Source organism: Rhinoderma darwinii, chromosome 4 (assembly GCF_050947455.1).
Source record: "Rhinoderma darwinii isolate aRhiDar2 chromosome 4, aRhiDar2.hap1, whole genome shotgun sequence".
In the NCBI taxonomy this organism is placed as follows: Eukaryota; Metazoa; Chordata; class Amphibia; order Anura; family Rhinodermatidae; genus Rhinoderma; species Rhinoderma darwinii.
In genome coordinates this window covers 29,295,159-29,317,088 of record NC_134690.1, presented here as the reverse complement: position 1 = coordinate 29,317,088, position 21,930 = coordinate 29,295,159, and the positions used below count along the sequence as shown (strand labels likewise).

At 41.6% G+C, this 21,930-nt stretch overlaps 1 protein-coding gene across 1 annotated transcript in view; it reads left to right on the top strand.

Moving 5' to 3' along the window:
- The window catches only part of ADGRF5 (adhesion G protein-coupled receptor F5), a 190,257-nt gene that overhangs the window by 114,967 nt on the left and 53,360 nt on the right, over positions 1-21,930 (top strand). Inside the window, exons 2-3 of the mRNA XM_075860964.1 lie at positions 2,728-2,853; positions 10,161-10,233. Coding sequence (XP_075717079.1) covers positions 2,749-2,853; positions 10,161-10,233 — 178 coding nt within the window. The 5' untranslated portion in view covers positions 2,728-2,748. The remainder of the gene's footprint in view (positions 1-2,727; positions 2,854-10,160; positions 10,234-21,930) is intronic.

The following is a 21,930-nucleotide window of genomic DNA, read 5'->3' as shown; positions in this document are numbered from 1 at the left end:
AAAAGACGACTAAGGGGGGACATGATTACCTTATATAAATATATTAATGGCGCATACAAAAAATAAGGTGAAATCCTGTTCCATGTAAAACCCCCTAAAAAAACAAGGGGGCACTCCCTCCGTCTGGAAAAAGAAAGGTTCAATCTGCAGAAGTTACAAGTCTTCTTTACTGTGAGAACTGTGAATCTATGGAATAGCCTACCGCAGGAGCTGGTCACAGCAGGGACAGTAGATGGCTTTAAAAAAGGTTTAGATAATTTCCTAGAACAAAAAAATATTAGCTCCTATGTGTAGAAATGTTTCTCTTCCCTTTTCCCGTCCCTTGGTTGAACTTGATGGACATGTGTCTTTTTTCAACCGTACTATGTAACAAACATACATACATACATACATACGAACACAAATATATATACAAAAAACAGATACAGATAAACAAATACATAAATATAAATAGATACAGTTATGTAGAAATATATAAACAGATACACAAATCCATATAAACACACATCCATATAGGACTCTTTTTTTACATCATGTCTGAGCGTTATACCTTCGGTGGAAGGCTCTGATGTATGCCACTGTATAGGCATGCAGTGACATACATTGTCCATAGGTTCCCATGTAAAAAACAACAACTTTATACTGTGTGGGCCAAGTTTTGTGCGAAGCCTCTGCATGGAAAAGTGTATTTTAAGCTTTTCTATACTGTTAAGGTAATTAGTGACACACATGAATGGATGAACGAGATTCCCTCTATATACCAACCCAACGGAGAGGCTAAAAGGACATTAACTTGGTCCATGTTTGGTGAATGGAGCTCTATGGATAAGTTTGATGTGTACAGTACACGGAAGCTTTTTCCAGCATATACGCCAAATGTAGGGCTCAAATGTGATGTGAACAGAGCCTAAACACATGCATATATACAGATATGTGAAGAAAGACATTTCTAAACGCATACATGTCTGCAAATATATAAACACATACATACATATATGCACACATATATACAAATACAGATATATACAAATACAGTGGTGTAACTATAGCGCTTGCAAAGCTGGACCCCGCTCAAACCTCCATCGATATCTGACACAAACTTCATTAATTGATGGCTGGGAAGTCAATAAAGGGGCCCGAGCTAAACTTTTGCACCAGGGCCCATGAGTTTTTAACATTCCCTCTTTGCATACAACAGGTCTATACACAGTCGAGTCCCATTATTATGACCAGCAGCTAAAATCCAGAGTAACCGCCGTGTGCAGCACGGACAGCAGTAGACGGGCTGGGAGTGATCAATAAGGTGCTGGTCGGTGGTCTCCGGTATCTGGCGCCAGGATGACTGCAGAACATCCCACATTTACTGGAGGGTGCGTGGGGGAGGATCCATAGAGCGAACAAGACGATCGAGGTGGTCCCACAGATGCTCAATTGTGTTCAAGTCCGGTGAATTAGGGGGCCAGGGAAGTACTTGGAAGTCTTGGTCGTTCTCTTCCAGCCACTGTCGGACATTTCTAGACGTGTGACATGTCGCATTGTCTTGCTGGAAGATTCCATCTGTCCCAGGGAAGACAATCAGCATGTATGGGGGGACGTGATCTGCAACGATGGATTCATTCCCAAATTGGTTCAGAGCCCTCCACATGGATGAGTGGCCCAGAGAATGCCATGAAAAAATTCCCCAGACCATAACGCTGCCGCCACCGGCTTGTGTTCTTCCAGCAATGATTGCAGGCTGTTTCTTCTCTGATGTTTCTCGCCTGACACGCCAACGTCAATCCGTTCCATGAAGCAGGAAACGTGACTCATCCGAGAAGGCAGCCCTTTGCCAATCATCGGTGGTCCAATTCCAATACTGCCGTGCAAATTTAAGCCTTTTTTTCCGATGCACCTTTGTTCGCATAGGAGCGGTGACCACCTGTCTTCTTTGGAGCCCCATACGCAGTAGGGTTTGCTGAACTGTTGTTTTAGACACACGTCTGGTAGCCCCCTGGTTGATTTTCACGGTGAGCTGCTTCACTGTAGCGTGTCTTTCGGCCCTCCTGGACCTTCGTAGCCGACGTTCACCTCTCACATCAATGGCACGTGGTGCTCCGCAGTTTCCACGTCGGTTATTCCCAATGGTGCCATTTTTCCACTCATGATACACTTTCACCACAGCAGCACGCGATCACTTTACAAACTGCGCTGTGTGAGAAATACTGACACCCCTGGCCCGAAAACCAATAATCATCTTTTCTTGTAACTCTGATAAATCGACCCTTTTACCCATGGAAAAAACTAGTGATATGTGATCAGACAGCTGATCACACACCATATATACCCACCAAGCAACGATACATCACTTCCTTCATGGACTACGCGCTGCCCACGTCGAAAGATGGAGGTGGTCATAATAATGTGACTCCACTGTATATATTCACAAAGTCTTATGTAGTGCCTCTCTGGTGGTCTCCTTCACTGGAAGTAACATGTAATGCCCAGGAACGCTGATCGATTATTGGTCAATGATTCTTAAGTGTGAAATGGAAATACTCCACCTGACTGCTGAGCCCTGTAGTTCTTACAGACTTGAAAGGATCCCATAAATATATGCTGACCCTACCTCCCTGATCCCAGTTTATTCAGCCCTAACTTAAATGAAATGTATTCTAGATCTTGTTGATTAAAGTGACAGGTGCAAAATATATTTTCATATCAACTGAACTTTGATTCTTTTATTTGCAGATATCCTGCACCAGGAACAAGATGCATCTTCAGTGGATAACTATCTTCTTGCTGGTGTCTTGTTGGACAGAACCAAGTAAAGAGACAATGGGATCATGGGAACTGTCATCACTGCTGTCCACTTTGGTGAGAATATTTGTGGGAAGAATTAGTGCGAGAACCTCTGGCAGGACTATTTTAATTTGACTCCTTGGAGCCTCCCAGTTTCTGATGATCTCATATAGTTTACATATTGTGCATTTATATATTTTTCTACATCCCTATTCTCCTATAATCACTCAGGTTTCAGCACAAATTTCATATTCATCAACTCATTGAATTCACTATAAGGGCACATTCAGACGTGGCGGAATTGCTGTTGAATTCCGCTGCGGACAGTCCGCAGTGGAATTCTACAGCAGCCGTTTTTTACATTTGTTTCTATACATTTTTAGGACGTTCAGACGTTGCAGAAAATAACTGTGCGGAAATTAGCCTGCGGTGCAGAATTATCCCTCCGGAGCATGCTCATTACATTGCGGAGAAAAAGCGGAACTTCACTGCGGATTTCAGCCTTTGCAATGCAAAAACTGAAATCTGTGGCAAGTCCGCTGTGATATCTGCAACGTCTGAATTACCTGTCAAATATGCAAATGTTGGTGCAAATTTGTTGCGTAATTGCCCCGAACATTTGCAGCGGAAAAATTCTGCCACGTCTGAACATGGCCTAATACTGCTCCTATATACAAGAATATAACTACTATAATACTGCTCCTATATACAAGAAAAAAACTACTATAATACTACCCCCCTATGTACAAGAATATAACTACTATAATACTGCTCCCTATATACAAGAATATAACTACTATAATACTGCTCCTATATACAATAATATAACTACTATAATTCTGCCCCCTATCTATAAGAATCTAACTACTATAATACTGCCCTCTATATACAAGAATATAACTACTATAATACTGCCCCCTATATACAAGAATATAACTACTATAATACTTCCCCCTATATACAAGAATATAACTACTATAATACTGCCCCTATGTACAAGAATATAACTACTATAATACTGCCCCCTATATACAAGAATATAACTACTATAATACTGCTCCTATATACAATAATATAACTACTATAATTCTGCCCCTATCTATAAGAATATAACTACTATAATACTGCCCCCTATATACAAGAATATAACTACTATAATACTTCCCCCTATATACAAGAATATAACTACTATAATACTGCTCCTATATACAAGAATATAACTACTATAATACTGCCCCTATGTACAAGAATATAACTACTATAATACTGCCCCTATATACAAGAATATAACTATTATAATACTGCTCCTATATACAAGAATATAACTACTATAATACTACCCCTATATACAAGAATATAACTACTATAATACTGCCCCTATGTACAAGAATATAACTACTATAATACTGCCCCCTATATACAAGAATATAACTACTATAATACTGCCCCCTATATACAAGAATATAACTACTATAATACTGCCCCTATATACAAGAATATAACTACTATAATACTGCCCCCTATATACAAGAATATAACTACCATAATACTGCCCCTATATACAAGAATATAACTACTATAATACTGCCCCCTATATACAAGAATATAACTACTATAATACTGCCGCTATATACAAGAATATAACTACTATAATACTGCTCCTATATACAAGAATATAACTACTATAATACTGCCCCTATATACAAGAATATAACTACTATAATACTGCCCCCTATATACAAGAATATAACTACCATAATACTGCCCCTATATACAAGAATATAACTACTATAATACTGCCCCCTATATACAAGAATATAACTACTATAATACTGCCGCTATATACAAGAATATAACTACTATAATACTGCTCCTATATACAAGAATATAACTACTATAATACTGCCCCTATATACAAGAATATAACTACTATAATACTGCCCCCTATATACAAGAATATAACTACTATAATACTGCCCTCTATATACAAGAATATAACTACTATAATACTGCCCCCTATATACAAGAATATAACTACTATAAGGGCATGACCACACATGGCGGAATTCCTCCGCAACTGTCCGCATCAATGCCGCACAGAATCTGCGTTGCAGATTCTGCAGCGGATCTGCACAAAATGTGCAGAAAATTGATGCGGACTGAACGCTGCGGACTGCAGGAAAAGTGCTTCTCTTCTCCCTATTCAGTGCAGGATAGAGAGAAGGGACAGCACTTTCCCTAGTGAAAGTCAAAGAAATTCATACTTACCGCCCGTTGTCTTGGTGACGCGTCCCTCTTTCGGCATCCGGCCCGACCTCCCTGGATGACGCTCCAGTCCATGTGACCGCTGCAGCCTGTGCTTGGCCTGTGATTGGCTGCAGCCGTCACTTACACTGAAACGTCATCCTGGGAGGCCGGACTGGAGACAGACGCAGGGAGTTCTCGGTAAGTATGAACTTATATTTTTTTTTTACAGATACATGTATATTGAGATCGGTAGTCACTGTCCCGGGTGCAGAAACAGTTACTGCCGATCGCGTAACTCTTTCAGCACCCTGGACAGTGACTATTTACAGACGTCTCCTAGCAACGCTCCCGTCATTACGGGAGCCCCATTGACTTCCTCAGTCTGGCTGTAGACCTAGAAATACATAGGTCCAGCCAGAATGAAGAAATGTCATGGTAGTAAAAACAATACGCTCCGCAGCACACATAAGATCTGCGGACTTCATTGCGGAATTTTGACTCTCCATTGAAGTCAATGGAGAAATTCCGCCATGAGTCCGCAACCAGTCCGCCACTGCTCCGCAACAGACAGAGCATGCTGCGGACACCAAATTCCGCTCCGCAGCCTATGCTCCGCAGCGGAATTGTACGCATCGTGTAAACGAACACTGCTAAATTAAAGTGAAAGTCAATGGAGAAACGGCTCCGCTGCGGATTAACGCTGCGGAGTGTCCGCAGCGGAATTTAAGTGAAATTCCGCCATGTGTGAACCCGCCCTAATACTGCTCCTATGTACAAGAATATATCTACTATAATACTGCTCCTATATACAAGAATATAACTACTATAATACTGCTCCTATGTACAAGAATATAACTACTATAATACTGCTCCTATATACAAGAATATAACTACTATAATACTGCCCTTATATACAAGAATATAACTACTATAATACTTCCCCCTATATACAAGAATATAACTACTATAATACTGCCCTCTATATACAAGAATATAACTACTATAATACTGCCCCCTATATACAAGAATATAACTACTATAATACTGCTCCTATGTACAAGAATATAACTACTATAATACTGCTCCTATATACAAGAATATAACTACTATAATACTGCTCCTATGTACAAGAATATAACTACTATAATACTGCTCCCTATATACAAGAATATAACTACTATAATACTGCTCCTATATACAAGAATATAACTACTATAATACTGCCCCTATATACAAGAATATAACTACTATAATACTTCCCCCTATATACAAGAATATAACTACTATAATACTGCCCTCTATATACAAGAATATAACTACTATAATACTGCCCCTATATACAAGAATATAACTACTATAATACTTCCCCCTATATACAAGAATATAACTACTATAATACTGCCCTCTATATACAAGAATATAACTACTATAATACTGCCCCCTATATACAAGAATATAACTACTATAATACTGCCCCCTATATACAAGAAAATAACTACTATAACACTGCCCCTATATACAAGAAAATAACTACCATTATACTGCCCCATATTTTTAAAAATGTAACTGTCCTCTACATACAAGAATATAGTTACTATAGAACTTCTTCTGAACGTATCAAAAAAATATCCAGATTGTTTTTAATGTAAACTTCCCCTTCCAAATCCTTTCAGGCTCACAAATCGTCTTTTGTTTTCTTTAAAGTTACTAATTTAATCAAATTCAACAATGGGTTTGGCTCTCTTACGATCAGTAGTTGAAACCTCACATTTCTCTATATAAGGCTAAGAGAACGGTGTCGTGAGGAATCACTTATCCTCGGTGTTTGGTCTGGGTTTGAACAAATATCTCATATAACCCCAAGACGTCGGTTGTAATTAACATTAATGTGGAACAAGAATAAAGATTTGAGTTTCTTTCGCTTTTTACTGACAGATGTTGGTTTGTTATCATTGTTGTGGGAGTTCGTCCCGCCGCCAGGTCTAGAACCAATTTCTAATTAGGTTATTACGCTCTCCTAGTGAACTTGAACCTTACTGTTTGGTTTTTGGATCTTTGTGTTTGATCAGGAAACAGCTCACAAATTGTATAAGATGAAGTTTATGCTGAATAGTTTCTGATGATTCTAGATCCTTTAGGGTCAATGCACACTTTGCATATTACGTTCAGTTTTGCCATGCGTATTTGCGTGCGGAAAAACTGCAGTGTAATACAGTACCAGCATAGTCAATGATGTTCCAGGCAATCTCATGTACACACGGCGATATTTTTCCGCACGTAAATTGACCTGTGGTGTGGATTTTAAAATCCTCAGCATGTCAATTTATCTTGCGTTTCTGCTTGCGAATTATTTCTGCCTAGTGCTGTGGAAAATCGCACTGAAATCCGCAGCATGAAGACGCGCCAAATAAACGCATCAAAACATAAAGAATGCACTGAAAAAGGCAATTAGAAACGCATGATTAGGTGAGGGATTTACCTGCGAATTTCCTGCGAATTGCTGTGGTTTTGGTGTATATTTTCTGCAGCAAAATACGCAACGTGTGCATGTAGCCTTAGAAACATTGTTGCGGTGGTCTATGAGATAGTTGGATTTTGTTAGCAGGTCACCTACTCTAGTTATCTGCAATATATATAGGGCATAATGCTCTTATCTAGGCAGACAGCTGCTTTCCTATATAGGGAACTTGTAGAGGACACAGTGCTCTTTTTCTGGAGAAATAACCCCAACTTTTTGCTTTGAATACAGGGTATAATGCCCTACATACATAGCAAATATAAGGAATAACTCTGCCCCTCAGACCTGTATGAGGTTGATCAATATAGGTAATATTTTACAGCTGATATAATGTATAGAGCCTCAGGGGGCGGAGCATGACACACTGATTCTCTGCTGATCATTGAATGTCTGTGTCATGCTCCTCCTCCCCCAGGCCCTGCACTCCGTATTCCACAGTATGTAGTTATGGTGTTATTCATTGAGGACATGGTAGACATGTACTGTATTTTCATCAGCATTTCCACAACGGCCACCCCTCCACTATGTCATACCAAAGTACTCTTCTGAAAGGCCGGTATGGAAATACCATTTTCCTATATAGGCCCTATATGGAAAAGCATAGGAAGCTTATGGCGTTTCTACTCTCTCCAAAAACTGTTAATCGAAAGGTTAGAAACACAATAAGATTCCTATGTGAACTTTGGGTCAACTAGTTAAGAATTAAGTATAGGGGTCCACTAAGATGTCTTAAAGGGGTTGTCCATTTTTGTAGAAAATCAATGTTATTTTTTGTATAATGAAAGATGATAACATTTTCGAATATACTTTCTGTATTAATTCTTTGCGGTTTTCAAGGTTAGCTCTGCTTGTTGTTATTCAGTAGGAACAATCATTGTTTTTTTCCAGTAGATAAAATTCTGACCATGGTTATGTGATGGACACACAGGTGCTGGGATCGTTACATGGTCATGTGATGGACACACAGGTGCTGGGATCATTACATGGTCATGTGATGGACACACAGGTGCTGGGATCATTACATGGTCATGTGATGGACACACAGGTGCTGGGATCGTTACATGGTCATGTGATGGACACACAGGTGCTGGGATCGTTAGAAGACAGCTCTGATACACATACTGTAACTGTACTGAGCCGTGCACCTGTGTGTCCATCACATGACCATGTAAGTAAACTGAATGTTCCTACTGAATAACAACAAGCAGAGATCTTTAAAACCATGTGGAATTAATACAGAAAGAATATAGGAAAGTTGTATAACTTTGAATTTGACAAAAAAATAACACTAATTTGCTGAGACCAAAGAATTCCTTTAAATTATAGAGCTCTGTCCTGATAAGTAAGATTGTCTCACAGGAATAACCCAACTTTAATATGGAACACCATAACTGTTGCGACCCTAGGACAACACTTTGTTCTTTGGTAGCCCCTGATGGTGAGCGATCCTGAGGGTCGGGCTGCTTGAACCCTCCTGGAAATCAGGTATAATGATTGTGTGTAGCCGGTAATGTCCATATTTACACAGTCCACATTTTCATTTCAAAGGGCAACCATTCAGAGCAGGGTCCATTTGGGAAGGTAACAGAGAGGATTTCATCCCAAAAATTATATTTTAGATTATGGCCATATTTCTTAATACTGTATATGGATGGGTTTTCCTGAGTGGACAACCCGCGTAACTTTCACCAACCAGGATAGGAAGCCCCTGTTATATCTTGAGGTCACGATACCAGGATCCCATGACTCTACATTTATATTTTAAAACCCATTTGCTGTATTTATGTAGCATTACTGCTTGTATTCCCAAATATTCACTTCTATACTGAAAACGCTCTTGAACACTACTAAACAAATATATGTAGATGTCACACGAAACCTATTTCTACACATTTCTCAGATAAGACGGTGACTCACAGAGGAAGAATTATATACGGTAAATGATCACATTCCTACCAGCAATTCACCTTGACACACAGAGAAGCTACAATCCACTAAAAGCCTCTCATAACTAATACAGGTTAAAGTATCACTTAGCTGTTTCTTATAGGGATTGTCCAGTTTAGAAAACCCATTTCCCTATACCCTATTAGGGAATTATGAGTTAATAGAGGGGCGTCCTCTGTTCAGGCGTCTCATCTCTTGGCCAGAGCAGAAAGTGGCTACAAAAAGCGTCTCTCGCTCTGGAGGACCTGTCACTGTCCTACTCAATTTCCCCTGTGGTGGCGCTGCAGAAAAATTGAACACTTACTGTCAGGTTTCTCCATAGATATCAATATATTGCTCGGGGCCCCAGATGGGAAACACTTTGTGATCTGCTTATTGTAAAGGTACCATAACAAGTTGAGATTGTCTAAAGCAGAAAACCCCTTTAATATGGGAGCATACACGGAATTAGAGTGACCATAGAGGTGAAGTGGGTGCAATTACACTTCAGTCCAGATGCTTAATTCTGAGCCACATAGGTATACATATATGTATAGAAAGAACAAGGTCTTATGTGATGGCTGGGGAGGGGGTGGGATAGATTTTGGATTAAAGTCTCTGGCTGGGCCTCTGATGTATAGTATGTGCCTGGTGCATATAATGATTGCTTACCATTGTGTTGTCATTACAGATTCACGGTGACCATGAAATTGAATCTGAAACAGTCATAGAAAGAAGATTGTCAAGAAGAAAACGTGATACTGGTAACGTCTCGTTGTTGTTCTACTTATTATTATGGTTCTCCCAAGAATTCAGTATATACAAGGTTTGGTATCTGTTATCATAGCAGCCCAGTTAAGGCTGTTTTCCCACCTTCAACCACCTAAATGAGTACAGGTAGATACCATACCCCAATACCCCACCAATCCCCCTTGGCACCATTCATGGTTGAGTGACCGCTTACAGACTGTATGACTATAATCAGGTTATAACCAGACATTTAAGTGGGTGTCCCAACCACAGTAAGTTAGCTACTGCACCCATTAATGGTTAGAAGAACAGGGGGCTATTAGAGGGCGCGTTCTCCATGTTCACTAACATGTCTATTTAGACTCATTGACCAAGAAGAGTCATGTGACCGACTTCATGCCACCATTTTTGGTGCCAGTCACTTGAAGCCACATCACTTGCAACATCTAAATGGAATTGGTATGTTCCCTCCATGATTGTGCAGGTGTCCTCCCACAGTCCAAAAACATCCTCAGGGGTGTAACTATAAGGGGGCAGAGATAGCAGTTGCTCATGTACTCTGGTGTCTGAGGGAGTCCAAAGAAGACACAAATATTTTAAAGGGCACATGGTAGGTGGGGGCCCTGTAATATGTTTTGGATTGGGGCGCAGGAGATTTAAGTTACGCCTCTGAACATACTGATGGGTTATTTGGCTTTCAATTAAATTGGTCCTTGAGATTGTGAAGTAAGTGAGGAACTCTGTACAGCGCTGCGGAATATGTTGGCACTATATAAGTAACATAAATAAATAAATGTTTGTGTTTGAGATAGGAAAATCAGATTGTGAGCTCCTCCGGGGACTACGAGTAATACCAAACTGTGTACAGAGCTGTTGTGTATGTTAGTGCTACAGAAAATATATAAATCTATCACAACGCGTTTTGAGACATTAACCTGAGTAGAGAATGGGTTATTAATCAAAGATACAAATCAATCGACTCAAAGGGACTTACTAACTATCTTTAGAGACAGCGCAGACAATGACATTCTTAGTTAATATGTTATATGCATGTGGCGGCGGTGCCTGACACAAGGATTCAAAGAACACCAAAGAGAGAATCACTGGGTCATGCTCCGCCCCCTTAAGTGTGTAGGTTTGCCATTGAGCCGGTAAACTACCGTCTTATTCTGTATTGACAACTTGAGGTCAGTGCCGGTAATAATATTAATTGTCGGTATTATGCTAATGTTAAGTCGTAGCATAGTACAATTTTTAAAGGGAACCTGTAATGACATTTTAGCCCCCGAAACCGCCACCAAGTGGTAATAGCTGACATGCATATGCAGTCCCTAAACATGCTGTTGCTGGCTTGATTGACACCCCAAGGCTGGCTTGTAATGCTGTAGCACGGCCTGGGGGAGGTCAATCAAGCCAGAAAGGGCTGCCGGACTCTCTAGCATCGCGGCTACACCCAGATAACTCTTAAAAGGTCATTTGTATACAGCCAGGCCTGTTTTATAGGTTAGTTTTATATCTTATGCTGCATCAGACAATATATACATGGGCATCTTAATACATCTCTGCACATCAGGTATTACACCAGGGTGCTGGCTTAGAGGGCTAAAAATTCATGACAGGTTCCATTTAATAGTTCCCCAGAGAAAGTTTCACTCACCCTTGTGTCGTGATCTTCCATTTGATCAAAAGATTTTCCTTTTGATCTAAAAAGATGTACTAAGAGCGTATCTACCCAAGCGTATACATACTCCAGAATAAATACAAACCTCGGCATCTAAGGGGTTAAACGACTGGGACCAGAGCTTTCACTGATCGCAGCTGTTGTAGTGGGAGCCCAGCTGTCAATCACCTACAGGCTCCTGCTGTTGATCACACGGCATTGTGCCTTAAAGGGAAAGTATCTTCAGAAAATGACCTATAGTTTATATAAAGTTTTTATGTTAAACATATTTTTTAAGAATTTTTGTAGATTTTAATTTTTCATTTTCCATGTCATTATCTAAATTACAAAAAATACTGAAATCTTGCCATATTCACTCTGACCACTTAGCCCCATAATAAATTGATACTTCCTGTTCTGTAGAGATCACTTCTCAGCAATCATTTCATTATTATCACAGACCGGTAGCAAATAAATACATATATAAAACACAGGATCCACAATTCATGATAGACTGACCCTTCTTGTTCTGTAGAGATCACTTCTCAGCAGTCATCTCATTATCATCACAGTCAGGATTACAAGGATGGGTAATACCTCTATATAGATAACACAGGATCCACCATTCATAACAGACTGATCCTTCCTGTTCTGTAGAGATCACTTCCCTTCAGTCATCTCATTATTATCACAGGCAGGATTACACTGACAGGTAACAATTATATATAGATAACACAGGATCCACCATTCATAATAAACTGACCCTTCCTGTTCTGTAGAGATCACTTCTCAGAAGTAATCCCATTATCATCACAGGCAGGATTACACTGACCGATAACACCTACACATAGATAACACAGGATCCACCATTCATAGTAGACTGACCCTTCCTGTTCTGTAGAGATCACTTCTCTTCATTCATCTCATTGTTATCACAGGCAGGATTACACTGGCAGGTAACACCTATATATAGATAACACAGGATCGACCATCCATAATAGACTGACCCTTCCTGTTCTGTAGAGATCACTTCTCTTCATTCATCTCATTGTTATCACAGGCAGGATTACACTGGCAGGTAACACCTATATATAGATAACACAGGATCGACCATCCATAATAGACTGACCCTTCCTGTTCTGTAGAGATCACTTCTCAGCAGTCATCACAGGCAGGATTACACTGACAGGTATCACCTGTATATACAGTATTTAACACAGGATCCACTATTCATAACAGGTGATGGACACAGCTCTCCTCCTCCCTGTACAATAACCTCTGCACAAATCACAGAGCATTACTAGAAAACTCTCCCATAAAAGTTAATGGGTCATCTCCTGTTCACAGGTTCCTATGGTCCATGTGGCTGCTGTAAAGCATATCTCTAAAAGCTGTTAACAGCAGCTTAGGCAGGTTGGCCGCCCTCATAATCATGTACAGAAAATAGAATAACAAATTCTGCAATCAGAAAATAAAAACATATCAGACAAATAGATTATGTTGCACTATCTGGTTTTAATTTGTAAAGAAAAATAGGCATTCCTTGACAGACATGCACGTCAAGGTGCGCCAAGGGGTTAAGCTTTATGTATATAGAAATGGAAAACCTCTTTATTAGGTAATTATCTGAGCATCTACAGCAGCGGATCTGAATCCATATAAAAGTTCTAGCACATGGATATGTCATACGCAAGTCGCAGCCGAGGCACTTTATTATTTGAATAGTACAAAAAAGTACAAAAGCTGCTCAGTTAGACAAGTATATACAAAGGAAAAGGAATTAGTGCTTCAGACAAAAGCAAATATTAGCGGATGAGATGACACACTTAGCTGTATAAATACCACTATAATACAGATTGCAGTCAGAATCAGCAGCAGGCGCGCAGTATAGGTTACAGGAGGCTCAGGCTGGTGCAAAGTTGTGGCTGCGACATTACTGAACTGAACAGTAATAAAACAACTTTCTATGTACCAATAGTACAAACGAATATGAGAAACATTGTAAGATATTAGATAGATAGATAGATAGATAGATAGATAGATAGATAGATAGATAGATAGATAGATAGATAGATAGATAGATAGATATGGGATAGATAGATAGATAGATAGATAGATAGATAGATAGATAGATAGATAGATAGATAGATAGATAGATAGATAGATAGATATGGGATGGATAGATAGATAGATATGGGATGGATAGATAGATAGATAGATAGATTCTACGCCTATCACTTTGACAGGTAACATTGTGTTACTCTCTCATGTCACTTATACAATCGCACCATTCATTATATTGGAATTTATCCATTACCACTGATACTTGGCGCTTTGTCACCAAAACTTGACTTCCTCATCTGACCAAATATTTAATTCCCGTGTGTTTTATTTTGGCACTTCCTTGCCAATCCTGCCTGAGTAGTTCCATTAACAAAAACAAGTCGGGCATTAAAAAGATCTCATGTTGAAAAGATACAGTATTATATCCTACCCTACAATTTATCTCCTGTAGCGGAATTGCCAATTTTCCATTGGGATTTTCAGACGGAAAATCCACATTGTATTACAGTAGCAGCAAAGCGGAGGAGATTTAACAAATTTCATCCTCCCACTGCGGAAAATCTCCATGCAGAAATCGACCTGCGGTGCAGATTTTTTTAATCTGAAGCATGTCAATTTATGCTGTGGAATGGTTGACTTTTTGTCGCGAATTTTACTCATTGCAGAAAAACTGCATATCCGCTGCAAAAATCAGAAGTAGGAAAATGAAAAAAAGCTCAATTTACAGTTGAAAATAAATAAAGACCATAACTCACCTCCTCTAGCGTCCCCATAGCGAGGGGTCACTACTCCCCCATCTGGTTTTAGTGCTGCAGGATGACATTTCCTCCCATGCGACCATTGCATCCAATCACAGGCTGCAGAGATCACATGAAACGCAACGTCATGACAGAAGGCTGGCTCAAGACCAGATAGGGAGCAGAGATGCTTTGCTATGGTAACGGCAAGGGTGGTGAGTATGATGGGGGTTTTTTTTTTAATTCCCCCTTCTCCCCTCTTCATCTTTGCAGCAGCAAATCCGAAAGAAAATCTTCACGAAATCTAATACTATTTGGTGCGAACTATCGGACAGAATTCCCTGCATTATCTGGGTAGGATAGCAGCATAATTTCGGCAGCAAATCAGACCCGAGTAAACATACCCTAAAAATGTTTAGGGCGCTGTAACCTCTACCATAGTGTGTGTGATAGATTTACATAACTGTAGGAGGAGGCTGATCTAGTGACAGTGACTACATAGGTAGGTTATAGAATCATTTATTATCCATCTGGATTCAAAATTAGTTTAGGAAATGTGAACATTATACATAATAGAATTTCTTAATAACAGCAGTCTGGCTGTGTAGTCTGGACCGCCCCCTATAACAGCAGTCTGGTTGTGTAGTCTGGACCGCCCCCTATAACAGCAGTCTGGTTGTGTAGTCTGGACCGCCCCCTATAACAGCAGTCTGGTTGTGTAGTCTGGACTGCCCCCTATAACAGCAGTCTGGCAGTGTAGTCTGGAGCGCCCCCTATAACAGCAGTCTGGCTGTGTAGTCTGGAGCGCCCCCTATAACAGCAGTCTGACTGTGTAGTCTGGACCACCCCCTATAACAGCAGTCTGGCTGCGTAGACTGGAGCTCCCCCTATAACTGCAGTCTGGATATGTAGTCTGGACCTCCTCCTATAACAGCAGTCCAGAGCTCCCCCTATAACAGCAGGCTGGTTGTGTAGCTGGGGCGTCCAATATAACAGCAGTCTAGAGCTCCCCGTATAACAGCAGTCTGGATATGTAGTCTGGACCTCCTCCTATAACAGCAGTCCAGGGCTCCCCCTATAACGGCAGGCGGGTTGTGTAGCTGGGGCGTCCAATATAACAGCAATCTAGAGCTCCCCCTATAACAGCAGTCTGGATATGTAGTCTGGACCTCCTCCTATAACAGCAGTCCAGAGCTCCCCCTATAACAGCAGGCTGGTTGTGTAGCTGGGGCGTCCAATATAACAGAAGTCTAGAGCTCCCCCTATAATAGCAGTCTGGATATGTAGTCTGGACCTCCTCCTATAACAGCAGTCCAGAGCTCCCCCTATAACAGCAGGCTGGTTGTGTAGCTGGGGCGTCCAATATAACAGCAGTCTAGAGCTCCCCCTATAATAGCAGTCTGGATATGTAGTCTGGACCTCCTCCTATAACAGCAGTCCAGAGCTCCCCCTATAACAGCAGGCTGGTTGTGTAGCTGGGGCGTCCAATATAACAGCAATCTAGAGCTCCCCCTATAACAGCAGTCTGGATATGTAGTCTGGACCTCCTCCTATAACAGCAGTCCAGAGCTCCCCCTATAACAGCAGGCTGGTTGTGTAGCTGGGGCGTCCAATATAACAGCAATCTAGAGCTCCCCCTATAACATCAGTCTGGATATGTAGTCTGGACCTCCTCCTATAACAGCAGTCCAGAGCTCCCCCTATAACAGCAGGCTGGTTGTGTAGCTGGGGCGTCCAATATAACATCAGTCTAGAGCTCCCCCTATAACAGCAGTCTGGATATGTAGTCTGGACCTCCTCCTATAACAGCAGTCCAGAGCTCCCCCTATAACAGCAGGCTGGTTGTGTAGCTGGGGCGTCCAATATAACAGCAGTCTAGAGCTCCCCCTATAATAGCAGTCTGGATATGTAGTCTGGACCTCCTCCTATAACAGCAGTCCAGAGCTCCCCCTATAACAGCAGGCTGGTTGTTTAGCTGGGGCGTCCAATATAACATCAGTCTAGAGCTCCCCCTATAACAGCAGTCTGGATATGTAGTCTGGACCTCCTCCTATAACAGCAGTCCAGGGCTCCCCCTATAACGGCAGGCGGGTTGTGTAGCTGGGGCGTCCAATATAACAGCAATCTAGAGCTCCCCCTATAACAGCAGTCTGGATATGTAGTCTGGACCTCCTCCTATAACAGCAGTCCAGAGCTCCCCCTATAACAGCAGGCTGGTTGTGTAGCTGGGGCGTCCAATATAACAGAAGTCTAGAGCTCCCCCTATAATAGCAGTCTGGATATGTAGTCTGGACCTCCTCCTATAACAGCAGTCCAGAGCTCCCCCTATAACAGCAGGCTGGTTGTGTAGCTGGGGCGTCCAATATAACAGCAGTCTAGAGCTCCCCCTATAATAGCAGTCTGGATATGTAGTCTGGACCTCCTCCTATAACAGCAGTCCAGAGCTCCCCCTATAACAGCAGGCTGGTTGTGTAGCTGGGGCGTCCAATATAACAGCAATCTAGAGCTCCCCCTATAACAGCAGTCTGGATATGTAGTCTGGACCTCCTCCTATAACAGCAGTCCAGAGCTCCCCCTATAACAGCAGGCTGGTTGTGTAGCTGGGGCGTCCAATATAACAGCAATCTAGAGCTCCCCCTATAACATCAGTCTGGATATGTAGTCTGGACCTCCTCCTATAACAGCAGTCCAGAGCTCCCCCTATAACAGCAGGCTGGTTGTGTAGCTGGGGCGTCCAATATAACATCAGTCTAGAGCTCCCCCTATAACAGCAGTCTGGATATGTAGTCTGGACCTCCTCCTATAACAGCAGTCCAGAGCTCCCCCTATAACAGCAGGCTGGTTGTGTAGCTGGGGCGTCCAATATAACAGCAGTCTAGAGCTCCCCCTATAATAGCAGTCTGGATATGTAGTCTGGACCTCCTCCTATAACAGCAGTCCAGAGCTCCCCCTATAACAGCAGGCTGGTTGTTTAGCTGGGGCGTCCAATATAACATCAGTCTAGAGCTCCCCCTATAACAGCAGTCTGGATATGTAGTCTGGACCTCCTCCTATAACAGCAGTCCAGAGCTCCCCCTATAACAGCAGGCTGGTTGTGTAGCTGGGGCGTCCAATATAACAGCAGTCTAGAGCTCCCCCTATAACAGCAGTCTAGATATGTAGTCTGGACCTCCTCCTATAACAGCAGTCCAGAGCTCCCCCTATAACAGCAGGCTGGTTGTGTAGCTGGGGCGTCCAATATAACAGCAGTCTGGATGTGTAGTCTGAAGCTCCCCCTATAATAGAAGTCTGGATGTGTAGTTGGGTCGCCCCCTATAACAGTAGTCTAGAGCCCCCCCCCCTATAACAGCAGTCTGTATATGTAGTCTGGACCTCCCCCTATAACAGCAGACTAGAGCTCCACCTATAACAGCAGTCTGGCTCTGTAGTCTGGACCTCCCCCTATAACAGCAGTCTGTATATGTAGTCTGGACCTCCCCTATAACAGCAGTCTAGAGCTCCCCCTATAACAGCAGTCTGGATATGTAGTCTGGACCTCCTCCTATAACAGCAGTCCAGAGCTCCCCCTATAACAGCAGGCTGGTTGTGTAGCTGGGGCGTCCAATATAACATCAGTCTAGAGCTCCCCCTATAACAGCAGTCTGGATATGTAGTCTGGACCTCCTCCTATAACAGCAGTCCAGAGCTCCCCCTATAACAGCAGGCTGGTTGTGTAGCTGGGGCGTCCAATATAACAGCAGTCTAGAGCTCCCCCTATAATAGCAGTCTGGATATGTAGTCTGGACCTCCTCCTATAACAGCAGTCCAGAGCTCCCCCTATAACAGCAGGCTGGTTGTTTAGCTGGGGCGTCCAATATAACATCAGTCTAGAGCTCCCCCTATAACAGCAGTCTGGATATGTAGTCTGGACCTCCTCCTATAACAGCAGTCCAGAGCTCCCCCTATAACAGCAGGCTGGTTGTGTAGCTGGGGCGTCCAATATAACAGCAGTCTGGATGTGTAGTCTGAAGCTCCCCCTATAATAGAAGTCTGGATGTGTAGTTGGGTCGCCCCCTATAACAGTAGTCTAGAGCCCCCCCCCCTATAACAGCAGTCTGTATATGTAGTCTGGACCTCCCCCTATAACAGCAGACTAGAGCTCCACCTATAACAGCAGTCTGGCTCTGTAGTCTGGACCTCCCCCTATAACAGCAGTCTGTATATGTAGTCTGGACCTACCCCTATAACAGCAGTCTGGCTGTGTAGTCTAGAGCTCCCCTATAACAGCTGTCTGTATATGTAGTCTGGACCTCCCCCTATAACAGCAGTCTGGCTCTGTAGTCTGGACCTCCCCCTATAACAGCTGTCTGTATATGTAGTCTGGACCTCCCCCTATAACAGCAGTCTGGCTCTGCAGTCTGGAGTGTATATGGAAAGGTATAGCAGCCAAATATACAGTATTTCTACTGGTGAAAAAAAAAGACCTAGAGAAAACTAAGAAGATATTTTTTCCCACGTTTTGTTTCAGGCTCGGTAATGGAACCGGTTGCATGCAGCTATTGATGACACCTCGCCCACTCTTGCGTTTGCCTGCACCTCTATGTGCATGGTCAAATGAGTAAAAATAGGGATTAGAAATAGAGACCTCAGTGAGTGGTGCCCGTATTTTTGCTAACGTAATCATTGCACAATTGAATCTCATTTTTTATAAATCATGCGGAAACCTGTATTATTTCCAGAAACATTGGTGTCAGACTGTTACGTTAGAGGCGCGTTCACACAATGGAATTCCAGATTGTATCTAGATGTTGTTGTTATAACAAATACCTCCTGACCTTTAAGAAACCCAGGGCCGCCATTCTTTAGTAAGTCAAACAAATTACAGTCTAACCACTCAAAATGTGAAGAATTCACAGGAGTCCAGGAAGCTGAGATATGAGGCGCTGTATGGTGGGGTCCTCACAGGGCTCGCCCAACGTTGAATGATGCCCTGTACGGTACTTTCTGTTGGTGCCTGCCCAATTTGGTATATGGTCAATAAATATACAATTATTTATACCTTATAGTGCCTAATGATAAGTGCCATACAGTGAGGTTTCCAAATAACAGTGCCATGTATTGGCCAAATAACACTTCAATACTGTTGTGTAAATAACAATGCTATACAGTGCTGCCACCTCCAAGCAAAAGTAATATATTGTACAGCGCCACACAATGTCTCAGTGAATACCACCATATAGTGCTCACATAATGCCAACATAGAGTAATCAGATAATGCTAAGATAGAGTAATCACATAATGCCAACATACAGTAATCACATACCGCCAACATACAGTAATCACATACCGCCAACATACAGTAATCACATACCGCCAACATACAGTAATCACATACCGCCAACATACAGTAATCACATAATGCCAACATACAGTGCTCACATAATGCCAACATACAGTGCTCACATAATGCCAACATACAGTAATCACATAATACCAACATACAGTAATCACATAATACCAACATACAGTAATCACATAATGCCAACATACAGTGCTCACATAATGCCAACATACAGTAATCACATAATACCAACATACAGTAATCACATAATGCCAACATACAGTGCTCACATAATGCTAACATACGGTAATCACATATGGCCAACATACAGTAAACACATAATGCCACCATACAATCACCACATAATGCCAACATACAGTGCTCACATAATGCCAACATACAGTAATCATATAATGCCAATATACAGTAATCACGTAATGCCAATATACAGTAATCACGTAATGCCAACATATAGTGCTCACATAATGCCATCAAACAGTAATCGCATAATGCAAACATAGTGCTCATATAATACATACATACAGTGCTCACCTAATGCCAACATACCGGAATCATGCAATGCCAACATATAGTGCTCATATAACAACAACATACAGTAATCACATAATAGAAAAAGAGAAACTTGACCCAGCGCTGGGTTTAAAAGGAAGTAATATTCCAACTTTATTCCAAATATATTAAAAAGTCCTTATACAAAGTGGTGGATGCATCAGATAGCAGGCAACACGCCATGAGAAAGGACAAGTGATTTGTCTGAAACGCGTAGGCCTGCTATGTGATGCATCCACCACTTTGTGTAAGGATCAAGTTTCTCTTTTTCTGCTTTGATCTTCATCGTGTGCCACCACGAGGATCCGTGCGCTGTCCGGGCTCGGACATAGGATTGGTGAGCTGGTGGATTCCTCCCCCATTTACTAATTACATAATACCAACATACAGTAATAATATATAATGCCACCATACAGTCACCACATAATGCCAACATACAGTGCTCACATAATGCAAAAACATACAGTAATAACATATAATGCCACCATACAGTCACCACATAATACCAACATACAGCGCTCACATAATGCCAACATACAGTAATCACATAATGCCAACATACAGTAATCACATAATGCCAACATACTGTGCTCACATAATATCAACATACAGAAATCACATAATGCAAACATACAGTGCCCATATAATACCAACATATAGTAATCACCTAATGCCAACATACAGTAATCACCTAATGCCAACATATAGTGCTCACATAATGCCAACATACAGCAATCACGTAATACCAACATACAGTAATCACCTAATGCCAACATACAGTAATCACCTAATGCCAACATATAGTGCTCACATAATGCCAACATACAGCAATCACATAATGCCAACATACAGTAATCACCTAATGCCAACATATAGTGCTCACATAATGACAACATACAGTAATCACCTGATGTCAACATACAGTAATCACCTAATGCCAACATACAGTAATCACACAGTGCTCACATGATGCCAACATACAGTAATCACCTAATGCCAACATGCAGTAATCACACAGTGCTCACATAATGCCAACATACAGTAATCACATAATGCCAACATATAGTAGAAGATGGTGCGTAAGTTGCTGCGACTTCCTCAATTTTGGGAGATGGAGATGTCTCCTATGAAAAACGCAGCAATTCTGTCCACTTTCCGTTTCGGGGATTGACATTTTGCGGTCCGAAAAATACGCACCGCAGGTCAATTTTGGCTCCGAAATTTTCCAGAACTGCACTCTTTATGGGGGAATATGACTGCACTGTATATGGTGGCGCATGTTTCTGCACTGTATATGGGGGAACATAACTGCATTTTATATGGGGGAATATGACTGCACTGTATATGAGGGCACATGTTT